This window comes from Apteryx mantelli, chromosome 3, assembly GCF_036417845.1.
Source record: "Apteryx mantelli isolate bAptMan1 chromosome 3, bAptMan1.hap1, whole genome shotgun sequence".
Taxonomy (NCBI): domain Eukaryota; kingdom Metazoa; phylum Chordata; class Aves; order Apterygiformes; family Apterygidae; genus Apteryx; species Apteryx mantelli.
The window spans coordinates 71154248-71176739 of NC_089980.1; the positions used below are offsets into that span (position 1 = coordinate 71154248).

The 22492-nt window shown below is 40.0% G+C and overlaps 2 protein-coding genes across 3 annotated transcripts in view; one reads left to right on the top strand and one right to left on the bottom strand.

The window, feature by feature from the left end:
* PLAGL1 (PLAG1 like zinc finger 1) overlaps positions 1-3771 on the top strand; it is a 48635-nt gene extending 44864 nt beyond the window's left edge. The window contains exons 7-8 of one of the 2 annotated variants that reach the window (XM_067293619.1): positions 1417-1913; positions 2301-3771. In XM_067293619.1, coding sequence (XP_067149720.1) covers positions 1417-1913; positions 2301-3576 — 1773 coding nt within the window. In that variant the 3' untranslated portion in view covers positions 3577-3771. The remainder of the gene's footprint in view (positions 1-1416; positions 1914-2300) is intronic. The other variant, XM_067293620.1, reaches the window with a different exon arrangement.
* A 6042-nt stretch (positions 3772-9813) lies between these two features.
* Positions 9814-22296, bottom strand: ZC2HC1B (zinc finger C2HC-type containing 1B). Its single transcript, XM_013959159.2, has 8 exons — positions 21930-22296; positions 19435-19499; positions 17484-17603; positions 16310-16448; positions 14712-14842; positions 13885-13993; positions 12787-12868; positions 9814-9891 (listed from the first exon to the last, which is right to left on the bottom strand). The coding sequence occupies exons 1-8, from the start codon at positions 21964-21966 to the stop codon at positions 9867-9869; spliced, it is 708 nt and encodes a 235-aa protein (XP_013814613.1). The 5' UTR covers positions 21967-22296; the 3' UTR covers positions 9814-9866.
* Positions 22297-22492: the final 196 nt, after the last annotated feature.

Below are 22492 nucleotides of genomic sequence, written 5' to 3' on the forward strand. Positions count from 1 at the left end.
TTGTAATCTAACAGAGACAGCGGTAGTGGAATCAATCAGCGGGATCATTTAGAAAGACTAAGTCTGTCACTAATTTTTGGATAACTGGACCGTCCTGCCTCAGAGCTCTTCTCACACCACTTCATGGTTCCCGCTTGTTATGCTCTGCCTGGTTGTATACAAGCACTGACTGCTTCGATCTTCCCTATTGTAATTAATTCTTCCGTTCTGATCCCGGTACCTTCCCCCTTTGTATGATAGTAGGAATCCTTAGACTGCTACAAAATTTGGGAATTGTTGAAAAAGGGAATGTCAAGAGACAGAAACCTAAGCTAGAAGGAAAAGCTAAACAGGGAATGCATTCGAATCATGAATTCAGAGGTGTTTCGGGAAGGGAAGTATCCCACTTGTGCATTTGCATAGAGGGTTTTAGAGTGTAATCCTGTAAGGAGGGATGAGGACCTGTGCTGTTGGACACAGAGAAGAGAGGAGAGGGCTCCATCTGTAGAGAAAGACAGTGGGCGTAGCCTCAGGATGGTCCCTAGAGCATACTAACCCAAGAGCGAGGAAAGTAAGGACAGTTAATGGGATGCTTAGGTAAAATATGGGGACAGCTAAGGAAGTATGTGGTCATGTATAATCTGGAAGTACATTTCCTTGGTAACTTTTTTTTTTGTAACTGTTAGTCATTTGAATTTTTAAAATTTCAATATTTAAAGTGAATTCAAGTGAATCCAGTAGATCTGTAGAGCTCTTATTTCCCCAGAGATAATTCCAAATAATGCATTACTTGCTGAAAAACTGTTTTGGTGCCTTTAAGCCAAGGTAGGCTTGAGATTCGCAAACCTCGGGTGTTTCTTACTAAGCTTAAGAAAGTCAAATGCCACATATCAGGCTAGGTGAAGAAGTCTCTCCTGAAAGCATTAACCATTGCCATCCAGTAAAGGGGCAAGCAGTGCAGAGTCAGCCCAAAGCACAGGGAAATCTTGTACTGCTAAACTACATTTCTGTGCAGAAAAATACCCAGTTAGACAGTCCCCAGCTCTGGGCTTTTTGTACACCTGCAACAGCAGATAAATGCTCTCAGTCTAAGCTTAAATTACGATTCTCAATTGCTTTTATGAGTAATTCCATAATAAGAACAGGTATAGAGCTTTTGAAATTCAGTACGCAGAGATAAACAAAGGTGAAGGACTCGGGAGCAGTAAATGCTAAAGAAAAACACAGAAAGCCTTTTTTTTTTTCTTTCTAGCTGTAGACTCCTAGAGTTAGCCCATTTCCAGCTAAGCAGCTGGATGGTAGCATTGAAGTAAAAATCATAAATGACAACAACAGAGGTCTTGGGAAAGCCCAGGAGAAGATGCAAGGTCAGTGAGAAGAATATGATCTTTCCTTTGAATGGCTAATAAGAAAGACCTGTTTCTGTTTTCATTGCAGAAAGAGCCCGTAGACCCTTGGATATGCTCCAGCTGTAGAAACGCTTTTGCAACTTTTGCTCTGCTGGAATCTCACCAGTGCGTCAATAAAGACCGAGTCCTTACCACCAGGTTCAGACCACCAAATAAATTGGGACCTGTAAAAGCAAAAAGCAAACTCAAAGGGAAACTGAGAGGAGCAGCATTAGGCAAAAACATTGCACAGTGCTATGGGGCCATTTCCTGTTCCTCTGCTGCAAAGCTTAGCTGTGCCAGCTCAGGAAGCACTTGTGATGCTCTTGTGAGGTTTATACCTAAATGGAGAAATGGCCGGTCTTCACTGTTGAAGGGAAGAGAAGTGAAGGAGCCAGACAATTACCCTTGCCAACTCTGTGGGAAGATATTTGATTCCATTGAAAAGCTCACAGTCCACACTTATGCGCACAAAGGGGAGCGCCCCTACAGGTGTTCACAGCACGGATGCACAAAAGCCTTCATTTCCAAATATAAACTGCTCAGGTACAACTCTGAAGGCACGCCTTTTCTGGTGGGTGTGTGGGGAAAAACAAAAACATCTTTTTCCTCTGGATTGTCCTAGTGACAGTTCATCCCCGAGTTCCAATTTTCATTTTCCTGTGTTGGGAGAATTTGAGGAAATCAGTCTCCCTCAATTGCAGTTGCTACTCAGAAAGATTTTGTTGCAGTATTTTTAACCTACTCCATGCTAGATGACTAACAACCCTTCCTCCCCACCAAAAAAAAAAAGAGTTAGGTTATTACTAATAGTCTGAAAATATGTGAAAAGTTCTTCCTTCCAGAGTGCCAGTGTTTTCAAGTCTTAAAGTTGCATCTCAGTTCTGTGCTAGAGTTCTGTAAATGCAAATAACTTATTTTTTTTTGTCTTAGGCACTCAGCCACTCATTCTCCCCAGAAATCTCACCAATGTGGCTATTGTGAAAAGACCTTTCACAGGAAAGACCATCTGAAGAATCACCTTCAAACTCATGATCCTAACAAGATGGCCTTCAAGTGTGAAGAGTGTGGCAAGAAGTACAACACCAAGCTAGGCTATAAGAGACACTTGGCCCTTCATGCAGCCACCAGTGGGGACCTTACCTGTAGGGTATGCGCCCAAGAGTTTGGAGGTACAGAAGTTTTGTTGGAACACCTCAAAAGTCACGCAGGAAAACCAACTGGCAATATCAAGGAAAAGAAACACAAGTGTGACCATTGTGAGCGTCACTTCTATACCCGTAAAGATGTGCGGCGCCACATGGTAGTTCACACAGGCTGCAAAGACTTTCTATGCCAGTTTTGCGCCCAGAGGTTTGGGCGGAAGGACCACTTGACTCGACATACTAGGAAGACTCATCCACAAGAGCTGCTGAAGAGCAGGTTGCAGAATGGTGATTCATTGGGTCTCCTCGACCAGCTTCTTCCATTCAGACTGAAGGAAGATGCCAGCATACTGTCCTCTTTTCCTGACAGGGTGTCTATGCAGAATGGGGTTCTGAACAGCTCAGAACCAGAGGAATACAGCTGTTCGCATCTTCACTCCCAGCCAAGCCTACAAACTGCTCTTCCTCTTGAACCTTCTCCTCTTTTACAAAGGATGGGCTGTGTAGACAGCCTTTCAGCTGTCCATCCCACACCATGCCCAACAACCATTCCTGCCAACCTGAACCTTCATCAGCCTAATAAATATGACCTTAGTTCTACCTCATTTGCAGCAGGATCCCTCAAGAATCTACCGATCAAAGTGGATGTTAAAGGTTACAATGTGCATCTTCTTGAGGACCTGCCATTATCAGAACCTCAGTCGCTTCACAAAATCAATCTGGAAGAAGCATCCTCAGGGCCTGCAGGTGATACTAATAAGTACCCAGTGCACAAGGAGACAGAGACTGCAGCTGAAACTGCCAGCATGCCTTTCATGGATCTCACTCATATAATGAGTTTCTGGCAGCTCCCACCATGTGACAACCAGAGCACTACTGGGGACATCACAATGGCATTTGGTCCAGAAGAACCATCACACAGGCTCAATGGCCTTGGCCAGCAGCAAGGTCCACAGCTAGCTACTGGTGGCATGGCCATAAACCAGCTGCATCATGTTCCTCGCTCCTTTCCATCCACTACAAATTCTGTAACATTGCCTCATTTTCACCATGCCTTCAAATAACTATCAGCTTTTGCGGGGGGGGGAGGAGGGGAGGTTGTTTGTTTGTTTGGGGTTTTTTAGACTATGCTTCTTACTTAAATCTGTTAGGAAAGTTTGTTTTGTTTTATGAAAAACTATCCCAAATGTTTTCAAAGCGCATTATGAAGATGGTAGATCAATTCAGAACATTAATAAACAAGAAGTTCTATTTTCATACTACTATTAGTTTTTAGCATATGACAATAGTAAGACTAACATATTTCCCTCAACACTCTCCATAGTTTTGTTTCTTACATTTCAGTCGAACAACTGAATAAATATCTTCAATAGAAATTCAAAGCATCCATAACAGGCACAGTAAAATTATGGCTGCTGTGGTAGGCGAGAGAGGGTCAGGGTGAATGGGAAGAAGGTGGTGGTGGGGGGGGGGAATCACAGAAAAACAACTTTAATGAGCCATAAATCACTGTAAATGTATACACATAAACTGTTAATATGAATGATTTATGAACATTGCATAGATTTCAGTGTAAAGCACTTAATTACTGAACTTTATGAATTTTTAATTTAAATCAAAATCATTCCAAGAGGAAATATTATCTCCTTGTTTCGCTTTTTTTTAATGAAGAAAATCACTGTTGTGATTATGTTCAACTAGATTTCATTTTCTGAAATGCACTTCAGCTTTGTGCATCTCCTGCATTATTCCTAGGGCTGGAAAAAACTACCACTGCTGCCTGATTATGTAAGATCAGATGTCTAGTATACATGATGTTTTCAGAAGGGGAAGTGAATTGTCTCAAAGGCTACAGTAAAACATATCATTTCCATTTAGAACTTGATCTGGTGAGATATTAGACACTGGTCTCACTCTAGTAGAGCACTTAAGCAATTACTTAAATTTAAACCTGTGTTGGCTCAACATCTTGCTTGATTTAACACTCAATAAAAATAGTACTTCTTCCTAACTAAAGGGCCTTTAGTCACCTTCTGTTGATAAAAATGGCCTCTGTTTAGTCTGGGAAATGATTATTAATTATAACCATCTGAAACCTGCATTCCTTGACAGATCGCCAACTGTGGCAAGGCAGCCTGCACAGGGGAGCCTCCAGCTGAGCTGAGCTTCTGTTGAGTCAATGTCCGTCCCATGTGCCCAAGGGTTGTGGTAGTCACCTCACCCACCTCACCCTGCGCACTATTCAAGGCCATGGGGTGTGAACCTGCCTCAAAACTGACACTGAAATTAGCAGGAATGATAATGCTTACAGTCATTTTAATTCTGTGGGTTTTCCTCAAATATTCTGGACATTTACCGTTAGCCTTTGTTTCTTCCAAGCCAGGACACTGGGATTTTGCTTGTTGCCTTTGGTAGGTTGTCCACATATATTTCCAGCTGACAGCGTGTTGGTGTCACAGTCCATTCCCCTAACAAATGAACTAGCAGAAATTGCAAAAAACACATCTCCCAGTAAATTACATTATTAAACAAAAAAAACAGAATTTGCTTTCTTGCCTAACCCATATATATATATATATATATATATATATATAAAAAATCCTCCCATTTTTGGTGTATGGTGCTATTACTAATATATTCTGTTGCAGCTAAAACATGCAGAATTCCTGAATCTGAATTAACAATTTCATAATCTGAGATCTACTTTTCCATTAAACCCAGAGAGAGTTAATAGTACCTAATCATCAATGCAGGCATAGCATGGAATAAGCATGTTCTCTTCTCCCCCATTAATCACAGGAGTATTTCCAGACAGCTTCAAATAATGAGTGTTATAAAAATGATTGATTGATTGCTATTTTCATATTAATGAACTACAATGACAGATCTGAATATTTTTACAAGTTTATCAGCATTTGGATTAAGAAAATATTGTAATACTGCAGTTGGTTCAAGAATATATACTTCAGATACACTGTTGAGGTTTTTTATGATGAAAATGAGTTTTTTGGCATAAGACAAGACAAAGGAATTTTAAAATGATTTTTGTAATAGCAACAGCAATAGGAGGAGTGGATAGCTGCATATTATTGTTCAGTTAGTAGTTTTTTAAATTATGAATTCCAGAATAGTGAAAAAGTTGGAAACAACGTTATATGCACATTTTACTAGTCTATATCACATTTTTATCCAAACTTTTAAAGGCATGTGTGTATTCATTTACTACATTGTTCTTCCTGTTCATACAAATTGTATTCACTTGGCTTCATCCAGGGTTATGTGCTTTTTTTAAAAAAAAAAAAAAAAAAAACGCAGATTCTCATAGCGCTGTCTGACCATTTTGTCATTTTGGTTTGTGCTTCTGTAAGAGGTGTAACTAATTATTATTTGTCCTTGAATTAAAAGGTTCTGTTAAAAAGAAATGCAAATATTGAGCTGAAATCATGACCGTATTCTTCGAGCTGCTCAGCTGAACAGCAGGCCAGCTCACAGCATTCTGAGCTGTCCAAAGACGCGGCATGCCCGGATCTCAAGCTGATCTGAAATCTAGAAAGACACTTTAGGGAGAGATGCTAATCATCTGTAACTACAGGTTAAAGTTTGAGTCTCATTCAAGTAAAAAAAAAAACAAAAAAAAAACTTTTTTAAATTAAAACTCTTAGAAAGCATACTATAACGGTGTTTAAAAGTAAAACAGAAAAGCAAGCAAAACCTTAAATATATAATACTGTTGCTTTATTCCCATCAATCCATTCAAATTTGTTTTTCAGGATTTTTGCCATTTTAAATGTAGAGAAAGCTGATAATGGAATAATAACAGAATATTAACATTATTTCAGAAGGTCATGATTACAGAGATAATTGTTTTATTTTAAAATTCTCAGAACTCAAGAGATACCCATGATTCATATGATACTTAAAATAGGGATAGAGTTTTGCATAGTTTTTGTTTGGGAGAGTTTTTTGTCAGCGTGCTTGAGAAGCCATTAGTAATTGAGGCTCACGAATGGTTTGTTTCAGGATCTCCGTTAAAAGCAAAGCAAAACAAAGCAAAGCAAAGCAAAAACCAGTCTTAAGTTGTTTCTTCACTCAGTCCTTTCTCTCTGCAGTCTGGTCACATTTTACAGCCCAGGCTCCAGCTATTTCAGAAGTTCAGGAGAGCGCTTACTAAAGGAGAATAAGCAGAAGAAAAACACTCAGCTGTTTATAATATTAAATTATGGTGGAGAGAGAGCAGCATGTTCCCACAAGCTCACCTGGGCTCACCTGGTCACGTCAGGGAGCACCGAGCTCCCGCAGGCTGGAAGGTGCGAGCAGCCCTGGCAGCGCTCATGTGCCCAGGGACATGCTGGGGAAAAAAGGTGGCTCCTCCAGTGACCGGTGCTCGCTCTCTCTTCCTCCCCACGCAGGCCCAGCCTCCTCCTCGGGGGAGAGGAGATACAAAGGCAGAGACCCTGCAGGGGGAAGGTAGGATGGGATGTGGGACAACAGCTGAGAAACCCGGCTGAAATATTTAGGAGATGGTGGTGGTCAGCAGCTCCTATCAGGCTGGGAAACCACAGCTCTCCAGATCACTGATTCCAGCTACTTTGCCGCACTGGATTCAGTTTTCTAATCTGTAAAATAGGGAGAATTACTCTTTCCTACGGTTTTGCCTGGGCGATACATATTTAAAACTAAAGAAGTGAAACACTAAGGTGAAACACTAAGCAGTGTTCCTTATATAGTACATAGTAAAAATACTCTAGAGTGCTGCATATGAAAAGAATTATTTTTTTCCAGCTTAGCTGTCACCACTTCATCATATGCTTTTATTTATGCATTACAAAATTGTAAGTCTGCCTTAAAATGTGGCTTACTCTATACCAATGCAAAATGCATGTAGTCAAATTGCAGAACTCAAATATATCTGTATTTGGTTCTGCATGATTGTAACTAACTGAGTGCATAATATGCTAGTCATATTTCTCTTTCTTAAATGAAGATGATGATCATGTTATAACAGTATCCTAGCACCATCATGCAGACGCTTTAGAAAAGATTATTTTACCCAGGCTGCATTCATTACAAAATGGTTTAGTCACATTAAACTACCTCAGCATAAATTCCAAGCTGTCTCAATGACTGTTCCCTAATATAATTTTGCTACTGCATTTTGCCGTGCTACTTTTTGCATTCTTTATATGGCACAGTATTATAACCCTAATATATTGCTGTAACCATAAGCAAAAATTCTCAAAAAGACAGAAAGGTGAAGTTTCAGTGGTCGTTCCACTTATGCCTACAACTCCACAGACTATAATCAAATAGGCTTCAAGTTCTGTTCACACTGAGGTCAGCAAGAGCTTTGTGGTTGAAATCAGTGTGAGCAGGAGCAGATCCCTGCACTCAGGTAAGGCAGACTACACTCTTCTTATTTGTCTGCTTGAAAAGTGTTATCGTCCTCCAGGAAGTGCATTCTTACAAACACCGCATTGTGTGCGCACTTTTGGAAGAAAAAAATGGGGAAGATGTGTGGCCCAGTTGTGCATTGACCTGCAGAACAGAAAGACCTGATCCAGTTGTAGCAGGGACCCTTTGGGAGATCTTAATCAGGATATTTTACCTAACTTAGAATATATAGTTGTAAAAATACTACCTTTATCCCACAGCACTTGGAAATCTGTAGAAGCAAAGTGATATGTTGCAGCTGAACAATAGGATTAATATGATCATGTGATACTGTAAAATGGACAAAACTTAGTAAACAATTGCTCTCACACAAAAAATGTACTCTTATTAAAAAAAAAAAAAGAGATGGAAGCAACATAAACCTGGCAAAATAATGTAAAGAAGCTAACATGTTACTTGGAACGAAAGAATCTGCACTAAGTCCCAGTGAACATATGCATGCTTATTTCTAGTGCTCATTCCCCACTCCATATGGGAAAACATGTTCATTTCTTTTTTCTTTGGTTTTATTTATTTTTTTTTGGTTGTTCCTGTCCAGACTCCCCATTTTCTTAACCAGTGAATTGCTGCTAATTCTCAAGAGTTTTCTAAAGCCCATCTGAAATGTGATGGTAAGTTTTGTATATTGATGATGGATTCATTTTCTGCTAACAGAATTTAAGTACTGTTCTTTAAAGCAGTGCTCCTGTCCCTATAGTGGAGTTTGCTGTAAGACACTGGAAAGTGATCTGGGGAATCATTACCAAAAAGTTCTACACACATACAGAAAACATAGGTGGGGGAGAGAACAGACACAATAAAACTTAGACTAACTTCTGAGTGTTTGTTTATTTGGTTGTAAAGGAAAACAACTGTGATAAGATAGTGTGGGGTACATGTGTGCTTTTCTTGCTGGTTTCCTGTGTGTTTTGTACTTCCTGGATTAAAAAAAGGTGAAGAAGCACTGCTTTAATATATGTGCCTGTTGTGTGTTTCTAAATTCAGTCTAGCTATAGCAGTTACACTTGTTTCAGTTTTCATCCTTTGTATATTTATCCAATCTCACTATTAACTATATTCTAAATAGAGTTTAAATAAACTCTATAAAATCTAGTATTTATTATTACTGTGTCCAACTACTTTTAATCATCATTTATCTTATAAACATCTCATAGGCAAGAAAATTCCTTTTGAATTTTTAATTAAAAGCCATATTGGGAATTTCTGAGTTAAAACAAACATTGCAACAATTAAAGTTCATGCAGAGTGGTCTAAGGCCAGTAATAAATAGTGGCCAAAGAAGAAAAAGGGGAGTGTGCCTTGTCCATATTTCTGTCTTACCAATCAATTTCTGATAGCAATTAAAACTTTTTATGGGAGAATGAAAATTGGTTTTAATTAGTCAGAACTTGAAGTTCTTTGAAGCTGATGCACAGTGCACTCAGCCAGTCGTACCATTCACCCATTTTACTGGAATAGTCTATGAAGTTTGTACATTAAGTTCTACAACTCTCAACTGTCTTGTTCAATCTGTCAAAGGAAAGCATTAGGAAAAATTGCATGATACTGGATCTTCCTACATTTTGTCTAAACCACCGGTAACATTCTCTTTTAGGCAATCAATTCAATTCAAGGAACTGATAAAAATATATATTTTTTTTAAATCTCACAATCAGACTTTTAAAGCTTGCGTAAAAATTAACTTGTAGCCTAAGGAAAAAAAAAAAGTAGGACAGGGAACTTCAGATTGCTTTCTTTATTGTTACCATTATTGCATATGGTAACATTTTGTTGTTATTACTATTATGTTCAAGGTATTAAGCTGTAACACTTGGAGAGGAAGAGGTGTTGGAGAACTGCATTCCTAGGGTCTTCAGTAATGCTTCAGAGGAAAACCTCTCCAGGTCCTTGGCAACCAGCCACTTTATTTTCTGTTATGCGTTTGCGTTCTGTAAGTAGCAACAGGACATTTACTTATGGGTATAGAAACAGCATTTATATTTTACTTCATTGTACCTAAGAAGATTAAACCAGAGCAATTATATAGGAAAAAGCTTACTTTTTTAAAATATTAATTTGGACAACAGTTAAGATCTTTCAGAAAAATGTAAATCTTCATTAAAAACTTTTGTAAAGTGTTTGGCATTTAACTTTTTGTGGCAACCCTACATAATTCTCTCCAGAGATCTTCTAGACTGTCTTCAGATATTTGCTTCACCTTTTCCCTCCCTGAAATCATTGTACAAAGGGTTACATTCATAACATTTTAAGTTAGTGAAATTAATTATGGAAAAGTTAATTTTACTCAGCTACCTTTCATACCAACCACAAGAATTAGGCAAGTCTGGCAACTGGTTGTTTCTGTTTTTGCCTTTCAGATTTAATATTCCTTAGAGAGATTTGCACTGCTCAAAGCCATTGTTTCTCACAGCAGCTTTCTCAGCTAAAAAACACTCTTGGTTCATGCTGAAACTGATCTTGTACCAGCCCAGCACCTGGCAAAGCTCAAGTGCTATAGAAAACACAGCAATTTTCAACAGCCCACAAACAGATCCTTCATTCCCAGACTGAGGAGAAATTGCCTATGTTGATTTCCAGTGTCTCTGGTTACGACTTATTTCCTACACATTGGCTAAGCCTGCATCAGCAATTCGTAGCAGAATGCTCTCGTGCTTTGTCAGGTCTTAAAGTGGTTTTGGAGCAGCAGCAACCCAGCTCTGTTCCAGACGAAACGATGACACTGAAGACCAGCTATCCCCCTTTGGGCCCCGCATGTGAAGACACATGGTGGAACAAGCTTCCTTCCCCCTTGGCATGAGTCCTCCGGCAGGTACCGAGCACAGCGTACATCCCAGGAAGCCCTCCCAGTTTGTAAGACTTCTTCAGCAGGGTGTTATAAAGGCCAAAATACAATCTGCTACCCCATTCCTTTCTCTCCTTTCAGCTTGGCCTCCTGGATTTGTACCTGTCTCTCCTCTATTGCTCAACTCCTCAAGCTCACTACATAGGTGCTGCCCTGAAGCAGATGGTCATAACAATCCCGCTGTGCTGCCTGAGAGGTTTGTTGCCAGCAGTGGCAGCACCAGCTTCAAACCACTCTAAATGCCACAAAATAAAGGTAGTGTTCCTGAAAAGAAGGGACTGTTTCTACTGAGGATGCCCAGCAGACCTGTCCTCACTACGATGGTCTGGAAGCAATCTTTGGGAGGAACATTATGGAGCTATTTACTTTTTCCACAGCTTCCCTGGAACTCTGCCCATGGATTCACCCACCTAGGACTAGCAGAGTTGAGCCAGGGCTCCAGCTCACTATCCTGGTCCAGGTTCTGGGCAGTGACACAGATGACAGGACATTGCTGGGACCGTGCCATCTATCCCTCCTTAAACCATCAGGATCTCCAACCACCACATTGGCACATTTCAGCATGGTACACTGGGCCAGCTATGTGTTTGCTGCTGACCATGGCTTATCTTTAACTTAAAAGTGAAGAAAGATTGGGGTGTGATCTTTTTATTTTGTTTTACAATATGTATTTTCCATTACTAGCCTCATCAGGTTATTGTATCTATATAGCAACTTAACAGCCTGGACATGCGCTACTTTGCATTATCCCATTCTACAGCCTGTACAACTTCTAGAGAGAATTTCATGCCTTAAAGGCACTATTTGGCTGAGACTTGGTCTATTAGTCACTAATAAGCCATTTAGAAGAGAAAGAGAGGAAGAACGGCCTGTGTACTTGGCTAATAACTGGCATGGGGAGGTGGCAGGAGATGCCTGAGATGCGACAAGCAGAAAGGAGCGTCAGAAAGAATATGCACTGTGCCAAAGGAGGGCGGGAGAAATAAGTTGCATTTAGTCATTTTTGTTGTCCCTACAGGTTTTTGTGGACTCTAGTCTGTATTTTGGATGCTAGTGTGGATGTCTGGTTCACGGACCTGCTTGAGGCACAGGCTGCCCCAGACCTCTTTAAACTACAACTACAACCCCAGATCTGTGTGACTTGATTGCTGGCAAAAGGCAGTGAGGGAGCTGGGCATGAAGCTGCAGCTTTCATTCCTCCTTGGATCCCTCAGGACAGAAAGTCTCCCCCTGCACCAGAAAGTTTGATGCACATTACTGGTCATCCCAGGGTCTAAGGACAAAACACTCATACAAGCTCATCTCCCAGGCTCAAAAATATCCTGTCAGCTACAGGGAAACTGTCTTGGCCACATTCCCTGCCCAGATCTCATTTTCTGCTGTGGTCAGCTTCTGGCAGGGGTGAAAGAAGCTGATCATCCAAGCCATCCTCTTGCAGCACAGCACTACAGCTGTCTTTGGCAGGGGCTGGAGGCCCTTGCTGCTCTGACATGGCTCTGCATGGTCCAAGATAGAAAAACCTCTAATTGCAGGGTCTGAAGAGCAGAAGCACCAAACACCATGGTCTAGGGAAGTAAGCAGTGAGGAGAAGGAAGAACCTCCACAGTGTCACCCTGACATAGTGATTGCTGGATGGATGCTGACAGCTTCCTCAGCTGGACAATGTGACCACAGCAGGAGGGCATGAGGTTTGCTAGAGAGGTTTGCAGAGATGAGGGATGGCTGTTATTGCAAGAACACAGGCACTGCCTACTTGAGATGAAGTTACCTCAAGCCAAAGAGCATTTAGCACCAAAATAACTCCTCTCAACAGCCTGTAGTGGGGACATAAGGAGCTCTGCAAGAACTTTTCAGTGCAATCAATTGCTTTAATTAGCACAAAAATGTTGATACCATAAATACAGCAACAGGATATTGCATACACACAGAAGCAGATGAGGTTCTTTTATGTTATTCTGTTGAAATAGAGAGTATTTCTTACCCAAGATCTCCTGAGGACTTTTTTCCAGCAGATGATACACTCAATGATTTCTTGTTTTTTTGCAGCATTCCAGGAGAGGCCTCTGCAAATAATTATTTAAAAATTGTATTGGCCATAAAAAATTACTGCATAAGTGAATTCAACATATAACAAAGATATTGATTCACTGAGCAACAGCGAGTGGTATGTATTATCATGCACATGTTAAACTATAAAGTAGCCATTAAAATAACTTAAAAAAAAATCTTTTAAACATAAACTGAGTGCTGGCTACAATTATTGGTAGCAACGGATGCTAGCAAACATATAGAATCCTATTTAGAGGGAACCATTTTAGGGATGTGGTTTGTGTTATCAATTTTAAGGCTGAATCAACAGGGAGAAAGTCATATCAAACCAATAACTTTTAAGTACAAAGCAGCACTAATTTCTCATCTCCCCCTTTGCCACTGGAATAAAAAAAGTTTTGGTTGCTGTAATTCTAATTACTTCTCTTTTGCATGGAAATCTTCATGACCAGCTTCTGTTCATGTTCCAGTGAACAACTTATCTCAGAAAGCTTGATGCTTTATCTAAATGTATATCAAGCTCATTTATACAAAAAGGTAAAGAAGATGGAATAAATTGTAATGATGAAGACTAAAAGTTAGAGAATCTTTTGTGGAATAGAGGAAATCTGACACCCAGACTGCATGCCAGCTGTATCTCATATTTTAGGTTTATATAGGAACTTCTGATTGAGAACCTCTATCTGAACAGGTTAAGATGGCCCTTCTTAGAATTTATATTAAACCCTATGTGTATACATGCAGCATAATGGATCAGGATAACAACTTGTAAAACCTTTCAATACAACAACATCAACTTGGAAATTTTTGACCGTTCTCATTTCTAATACGTATTGTAGGGAAATGAGTCTAGGATTTCATATCAAGGCCTCAACTTCTTAAAAAAACAAACCAAAAAACCCACTTAATTCTCCTATCAGAAAACTGGATTTCAAAGTCCAAGTTCTGTTTAAAAAATGCCTTCCCCACCTCAAATACATCAGAGTTTATTATCAGACAAATTTAAACATGGCCAACTGCTACTCCTTACCTGGCCTAGGTTCGTTTCTATTGGCAGCTTCTTGTGCTCTCTTCTGAAGCAATGATAACACAGCACGTGGTAAGGTTGGGGTTTTTTTCTGAGTCACCAGTTGCTTGCCCTGGTAAGAGAATAAGACAGCACAATGCACGTTCAGCTCTAGCAAAGAGTTTCTGGAGCCTGATGACAGTTCTCCAAATCACTGATGAAGCAGCACCAGGAAGGGCCAGAAATGAGGTTTGCCCCCTCCTCCCACTAGGAAACTAACTCTCCTACTAAAATAGATAAAAGCATACCAACAAGATTTTCAAACCTTTTTTTTTTTTTTTTTTAAATCACCGCTCTCTTAATGTAATGGTTTACTTTATAACTTTTTGCTATAACAAAATAGGAGCTTACGTTAAGACACTACTGATGATTAGCTTCACTTTTCTGGCTCTCCAAAGAGCTCAGCCCTTTGGCTTTATGTCTAGCATCCAGGGAGTAAATCAGCTATCAGTTTTCAGGGAACAGCTGAAGAACCGTCATGAACAGGAAGAGCTTTCTCTAGATTTTGCAAAAGCTGCCCAGATTTCTGTCTCCTTACAACTGTCTCCCTGGAATCTGATCATAGAAGAACCTAAATTATTCTCTAACTTTTTCATACTATTGTATTCTGTCATTTTTTATATCAGACAAAAGGCTTCGGTTTCAGGGAAGTCCTCTCTGACATTCAGTTTGTACTTTGTCTTAAGGTTTTCCCAGCTTCCCTGGAATATGTGAATATAAGTCTTCAGTGACCACAAAACACTGGAAAAATCTGTCTTCTAGAAAATACAAGCATGAATGTGTTCGCTTACTAGAGCCTGTCTGGTGGTCTTTGAGCCTGCTGCAAAGGCATGGCGAGCAGCTTGTTCTTCACAAAACTTCATGTGCCTCTGTGCTGCAGCCTCATTAAATCTTCTCAAGCAGTATGGACACTGAATATAGTCTGATCACAAGAAAGGAACAAGCTGTGTCACAGTTCATACCCTACTAGAGAAGAATTGCCCTTCTTTACGGTGGTACCACAGGTTGGTGGGAGGAGCACTGCACCTTGACACTCAAGATGCAGTTCCAAACCTGGCTTATCAGCGGGTGATCCTGGTGAGATTACATTAGTTCTTGGTGCTTCAGTATCCCAAATTGTAAACTTAGGAGAATTACAAACACCTTCTCTGTAAAAGCACCCAAAGTCCTAGAATACCTGCTCAAGGTGTTAACACTGCAAACAACTGCTTTCAGAAATACGTTCATGGACATTAATAAAGGCAGAAGATTTTTATCATCTTTGTCTTATCCCCTTCCCCAGCATCCCCCCCACACACACACTCACTGGAACAAATGGGCAGAAAAAGCAATATTTAAAGGCAAATTCCCCTTGAGTAGTCAAAAACATTGATTTTAAGACTACTTTTGAAGACCAGCCATTAAGATTGTTATTTGTTTTCACTAAATCCATTTCCTTTGGACGCAGGCAAAATACTGCTTAGGAAGCTGCACCCAGACAGCTGAGGCACATCACAGAGCTGGGTTTCTGGGTAGAAACCAGTGCTGTAAGTCAGGAGAGTTATGTATGAATTAGAGCTGGGAGAGTCATACAAGAAGCAACACAGTAATAAAAGAATTCAATAGCAGAAATTCAGAGAGGAGCTTGACCCCAATCAAGGAAGGAAAACATGTCCTGTTGTTTATATTGCATTGCTGTCATGTAAAAGAGGGGAAAGACTGCAGTCATCACAGCTGGTTTTGGTATCAGTCATGAATTCTTGCTCTGTAAATGAGCCGAGAGAACCCTCCCTCCTTTGCCTTTATAACTCCACTGAGACCCTTTCCAAGATTGTTCCCACATTTCATAAATCATGAGAAATATTTGCTGCATACATATCTTTTTGGATTCATAACCTCTAACACAGTGAGCTCAGTGTAGACACCACACCTGGTATTAGTAGTAAAACAGACCAGTCTTTTTCTAAATGACTTCCCCTAACTGCACGCTTGGGGTGAGAAGCGGGTAGTGGAATGGCCACCACATGGGTGTGGAAAAGTCTTTGTGCACTATGGTTATTTGGAATGGTCCGGGGATGATACATTTCGCCCGTGTTATACCATGGTACAAACTGTGCTAGAACACAGGCATCCCAGCTCCCCTCCTAAAACACTGTTGAATACCAGACCCAAGACTTTCTGCCTTTAAGCTTAAAATGTGCAGTTAGTTTTCTGCACTCCTCTTCACTGCACTCCTACTCAATTTAATCCAAGAAATACAGCTGAAAAATAGAGAGTATGGAGGGAGTTAATGTTCACATTGGGTTGTGCAGGTGGGTGCAAAACTGAGGCCCAGCTGTGAATAATAAGAATTCACTATTTTACTAAAGATGGGTACAAGATCAGTAGTAAGAGAAACTAGACCACAAACCTGGATTAACACTTGGTGGGGGAGAAGGAGGAAGAGGCTGGCCCTCTTTCATAGCTTTTGTGACTTGTTTGGCTGATTGAATAGCATTAATAAAATCCTCATGGTGCTGTCTCCAGTTAGATTTCCTCTCCAGTTGGTTCTGTAAAGGAATTAAAGGAAGATACAAACTATATCTCCCCCTTGCAAGGGACAGAGAAAAGTGTTAGAGTGAGGGTTCTTCCAGTAAGTGAAATTGCAAGAGAGAGGAAAAAATGTTACAAACAGAAGAAACCTGCTTTTCTGAAAGGCTTAGGAAAGCTGATTTGGCCCTTTGGCATCTATTGACATCACCAGAAGATGGATAAAAGAATAATGACTCCAACAAAAACAGTCTGGTCGTGGCAGACTGTTTAGGCACAGGGTACTTGAAAGGAAATAGAAAAGGTAATGTAACCAATGCCTTCTCTTCTGCTCCACTCTTCAGTTCCTTACTTTTATTTTCAGCCTTTCCTCACTTTCATTTTTAGCCTTTGTGCACTTTTATCTCTTTCTCCAGCTGCCTTTCAAGGACATTTTACAATGGCAGCCTGCATGGATACCAAATCAGCAGTCATTTGGCATCTCTGGATCAAATTATACACACAAATGTACACATGTATTCACCTCTTCCTCCAACTATGCATGAAGAAAACCTTGTTCCAGTAAGACCTTAAGCCTCCTCCCCTCCAGCTCTGTAAATAAATTAAATACATTTTTAAACCCTTGCTTTCAATAGCAGTGAATCTCTGTAGCTTCATCTGTAGAAGATCTGGGGCCACTGATAGCTCTCAGATTTAACCTGGGACATTCTTACACCAAACCAGCTTGGATCGTGCTGTCTCTCAGATTTCAGAGAAGAGGAATCTGTCAGAGATTTGCACAGCCATTAAAATGTATAAATGAACATTTTCTAGAACAGGAACACTTGTGTGCCCATAGTAGTCATAGTACTTACTACTTTAGCTTCTGAACTGAGAAATATTCTCAAATACTAGCAGCATAGAGAAGGGGAGGAAAGAAAGAATTTGACACTGAGTCAAGTATATATGTGAGCCTCATCCACAACATCCAGGCTTTGTCTCTGGAGGAAACAATAGTGCTAGTGAACGAAAGACTTTAGATCAAGATAATATATAAGCTTCAGTTTTAACTATACCTTTCGTGGGGGCTGCTTTTTCACAGTGGCAATTTCTGTTCCCTGCAGTCTCTGTTTCAAAGAATTGAAGGGCTTGCACTTCTTGTTAAAGACTTTCTTGCATATTGGACAATGCCTCAGCTGGGATGCAAAGAAAAATAATCATTTATGGGCTGAAGTCATGTTCTGTTAATGGTATTTCTTCATGAAAGCTTTGAAATTATTTCTATTTCTATTCAGGAACAGGGAGATTAAGTGGGGGTTTTTTTAGGTTCAGTTTTACTTCTGAAGGAGTTCATCAAAAATTTTAAAAAAGCTGTCCAAGTACAGCTCCAGTTTGAGAAAAAAGAACCAGAACCCATTTCCAGTTTGCGCTGTTCAGAGACATGCTGGGGGACAGCACAGATAACTACTTGCAGAGAATAAGATTGGGACTATGAAAAGGAATCAGTCCCATTGGACTCCCTCCCCCCCCCCAACTCAGTTTTCTTTCTTTCTTGGTTAAGAGGGAGAACAGATTGATCCTGTTCAAAGAGCTGATATTTACATTACTAGTTCTTTGAGTGTAAATAAGTATTCCAGACTCAGGGCTCCTCTGACAAACAACAGCACTGTTCATCCCATCAACATCACTAAAGTAGTGACAGTCTCAGGATGAAATGGAGCAGCTGCTTTAACAGCACATAGTGACCTGACAATTCAGAATGACAAGTAAGAATATTGCATACAGCTGAAGCAAAAGGAAAATTTAGGTTGATGGATATCCGCCCCAGTTCTCAGTTATTCATCTCAGACTTCTCACTGAATTTGCTGTGCTCTCCACTCTCCCGCTTTTCTCTTCCCCAGATTTAAGCAACTGCCTGAGCAAAGCATTTCAGTCACAGCTCAGCTAAGCCCAGAAGCACATCCTTTCACCATTACATACATTTCTAAATTCTCCTTTCTCTTTGAACCTTGCTACTCATGCGCTTCAAGTCCTTATCATGTGTTCCTGAACATTTTTGACAGCGAAGTTGGAAGGATTCCTCCACTGCACAAAGGGGGCCAGTCCCACATCATTCGGGCACTGAGAGTCATTATGGGCTTATTCCTCACGCTAGTCATAATGCCAGGAAACCTCCCCCCACCCCCAAAAATCATAAATAGCTGTCTTCTCCAACAAAAATACTGGATTATACTATCATGTTCTTCATGTGTCTGATTTAAGACACCACAGGTTGAACTATTAAAAGGGGGGTAGCTCCACCTTTGTCTCAGCACTCAAAGTTACTTAGTTTTGCTTTTGTCCTCCCCCCGCCCCCCATATGTCACTTTTCAGTTATATTGCAGGGCTGATCTGATTTACTGCATTGCCACATGATCACTAATGCAAACCTTAAGAGGGGGAGGGGTGTGTGCAGAGCACCCCCCCCCCTTTAGAAAAACCCTGCAGTTAAGTTGTTTTAGGCACATTGTGAAGCCCCCCATTTATTTGTAATCTAGGAATAAGTGAGGTCAATAAGAATCTTTTTATTCACTTTAGCAAGCTTTGGAACAAAGCCTGGTACCAACACTATGTTGTCAAAGGAACTACGTAGCAGCTGGTTTATTGGTCTATTTTTCCCAGGGAGCCTAAAATGACAAATTTATCTAGAAACCTGGGACACAAAGGAAGCTTCAAGCTAGTAATTTATGTCTCACCAATAGATAATATATTATTTTAAAAGGATATACAGTAAACAACAGGTTTCGGGCAAGCAGGTAAATTAAGATCATGCAAGACTTTAGATTGAGTCACAATATTTTTATGAATGTTTACTGAGTCTTTAATCAAGTCTACTCATGAAAGCATTTTTTAGATGATTCGCTTCTTTAAACATGTGTTCAAGCCATTTCTCCACTTACCAGCCACTTCCTTCTTCTGCAGTGCTTACCACCCCTTTCAGCTAAATACATTCACATTCCCGAGAAAGAGAAAAACTTTTGTTTTTACCAGAACATCTTGTGCAAAATGTCTTCCACAGATTTCACAAGGAACCAAATCTTGGCTTCCAGAAGCTATATAAAATTAAAAACAGCAAAGTCTCAGTTACACAGGACTTCTTGACTATGACAGAATCAAAGTGCAGAGTGAGTCCTGCTTGCTGAAACCAATTGTTTTGTTGTGAGAAGGGGACCTCTGTAGTCACATGGCGGGGCTCCCTTTTGCAAACTGCTTGCTCTATTTTTCTTGCTACTAAGAAGCACAAACTTTCTTTTAATATGATTGAGAGCTTTTTTTCAGAAATTGTTGCTGGTCAACCTTAACTGCATATGTGCATCCCCCATTAAAAAAAAAAGGTCATGAGGTGGACAACATACCAACTCTGGATAGCAGGCAATTTGCCCAAAGGCAAGTTTTTGGTGACCTAGCAGCATTTCCAACTCTTTCTGTGTTCTGCCTCTTTCACTTGCACGGAAAGACTCAGACTATCTCCTCCCATCCCTCTTTTGTCAGAGGACAGCTTTTATTGCTTGTATCCCTACTTACTTCTCCCCATCTTTGACAGCACAAGAAGTAAACATGCTGTAAACTCTTGGACTCCCATCTTTCTTTATCCCAGGTGAGTGAAGGTGTTAGGAGTTTTACAGTCCTTATGATAAGCCTTATAGCAGGAGTCAGGAGCCTGGCAGCCCTAGAAACTATGGCTGCAGGGACAAAGTAACAGAAGTAGCACCAAACATATGGTTTGCTGATGCACAGTGGGCTCCAGGAAGGATAAAATTTGTAGTTCAACTTAGGATAAGCATAATTACAGAAGGCCTTGATTACTCTGTCAGTAAGGATATAACAGCAACAGCTTAGGTTAAAATTTTAAGACCTAATCACGCCTAATTTTTTATAAGCCAAAACAAATCAGGAATAACTCTTAGTTAGTGCCAGCTGGCAACCTCTAAGTCTCCCAGAACATATAGCGTGCACATTCCCTCCCTAGTTATGACAAGCTAGATGTTTTAAATAACATCATATGTAATTTCAGCAATACAGCCTCACAGCTGGATGTAGCTTCAGTTACATCCCATAGCTTCAACCAATAAAGAGTAATGTTATCGAAAGCTGACCCGACTTTGGTTTCCCCACGAAGGTGTAGGTATGGCGTTTCGCCATGACCTCACAACTGGGAGAAGGCTGGCAGAAGAGCATTCCTAAAGGCACTCTTGCAGAAATTCTGGGAGATGGACTGAACAGGAAGAGCAGACTATTTGCACTCAGATTTATTCCTCTTCATTTGTAAGTCACAGAGTCAGGGTCCCCAGTTACGGTACAGTCTAAACCTTTACTATGCCAGAAATAAGTAGGTATCACACTAAGTGTGTCACGATCTTTGCTCTTAAGACAGAACATTTCAATGATGAGCTGAACAGTGTCCCAAGAAGATCCTACTTTGTAGATGTAAAATTTAGTCCTGTGTTCTTAAATACTGAGAAGAAAGACCTGGTTAACTTAGTCCTGTCCTTTGTGACCACAAAATATCCACACAAATAGATGCCCAATTTAAGAAGGGTCCATAGATCATCTACTCCATATACTAACCATCTGTCAATGGCTGAACACTTTACCACCTTCCATAAAAGACATACAGTTAAAAAAAAAAAGTGACTTGCAGAACAGTATTTTCACAAGTTTTTGGAAGTGATTCCTAATGAATCAGATTCTGTACCCAAATAAAAAGACGCTGTGGCAAGGTCTATGAACTATAATCTCCCAGTCCTACAAAATTACAAGTCTGGATGTCTTTAGGCACACATGAACAGCATATGCATGCCCATTAAGTTATACTATCCCAAATCAAATATGAAGATATAACTGCTGGTATTTTTAAAAAAAGTGGGTGAATGTTTTTTCTCAGTTCCATGCTTTTACTGAACTGAAAAATTCCAAAGAGGCTAAAATCCTTATTGAAACAGAGAAATCCTTGTTTTGGTGAGCAGAAGCAGATGTATGACTGCTTTTGTTTCTTACCTCTTCCTCAAGATCTTACCACACTCCCAGGCATATAGTAGTTACTACAGAGCTTCATTAATTAAAATGGAGAAACAAAACAGTTCTCCAGACTTTTTGACTCTATCACTTTGGTTTAAATTTCATTCCCCTCTTGTTCCTGAGCAACATCTTTCTGTGTGTCTATGCTTAGTCTTCACTATACTCTTCCTTTGAAGTGTCTTCCTCTGCCTCTCACACAGTTCATTCTGCTCTTGTCCCCTCAAGGTTTCGACTGAAACAGCTTATTTTTGGCAAATAAATTCAGGTACAAGCACAATATCACTGAATCAGCAATGCAAAGTCAGGAAAATGGGTAATCTACTACAGAGAATTAGTGACTTTAGATCTACACAAAAGCATACGAGTTAAGGACATGCACTGTTTTCAGTAAAACATTTTTTTTTTTTAAAGTAAATCATAAAATTACATTCCACCCAAAACACTAAACAGCATCTGTTACTCACTTGTTCCATTTAACTCCTTTCCTGGTAACTGACTCATCTCAATATGCTGGTTTCTCAAATTTCCTCTTCAGCACTGCTGTCAGGAGTCATGAATACTATGTGGTGTGTTTTCATTACTCAAAAGTTGAGAACTTAACAACAGCTTGAGTTACCTACCATGCATCAGTAAGCAAATAATCAACAATTATGACATACACCAACCCTGCTTCAGCCTGTGAAACACATGAGAACTAGTATACACATGAGCCAGATGAAAACCCCAAAACTTTTCCTCCCTAATATGACAGTCAATTTCAATTGATTTGGTTAACACTGAATTTTGAACATTTCTGATAAAATGGAGACTTAGTCTAGATGTGAATACTGTATTGACAGATCAGTTTTCTTGGTGATAAATCAGGAGACTTGTGGACTTAAGCATTCATCTGTTCTCCAAAACTGTTCTACTTTATCAATTCAAAGATACTCTAAAAGCCTTCCTCCATTAAAAAAACAGATGCTTTGAATTGTTTCTGTACATTAAAAGACCTCATCAGACCTTCTGATAGCTTTTATCTATTGGG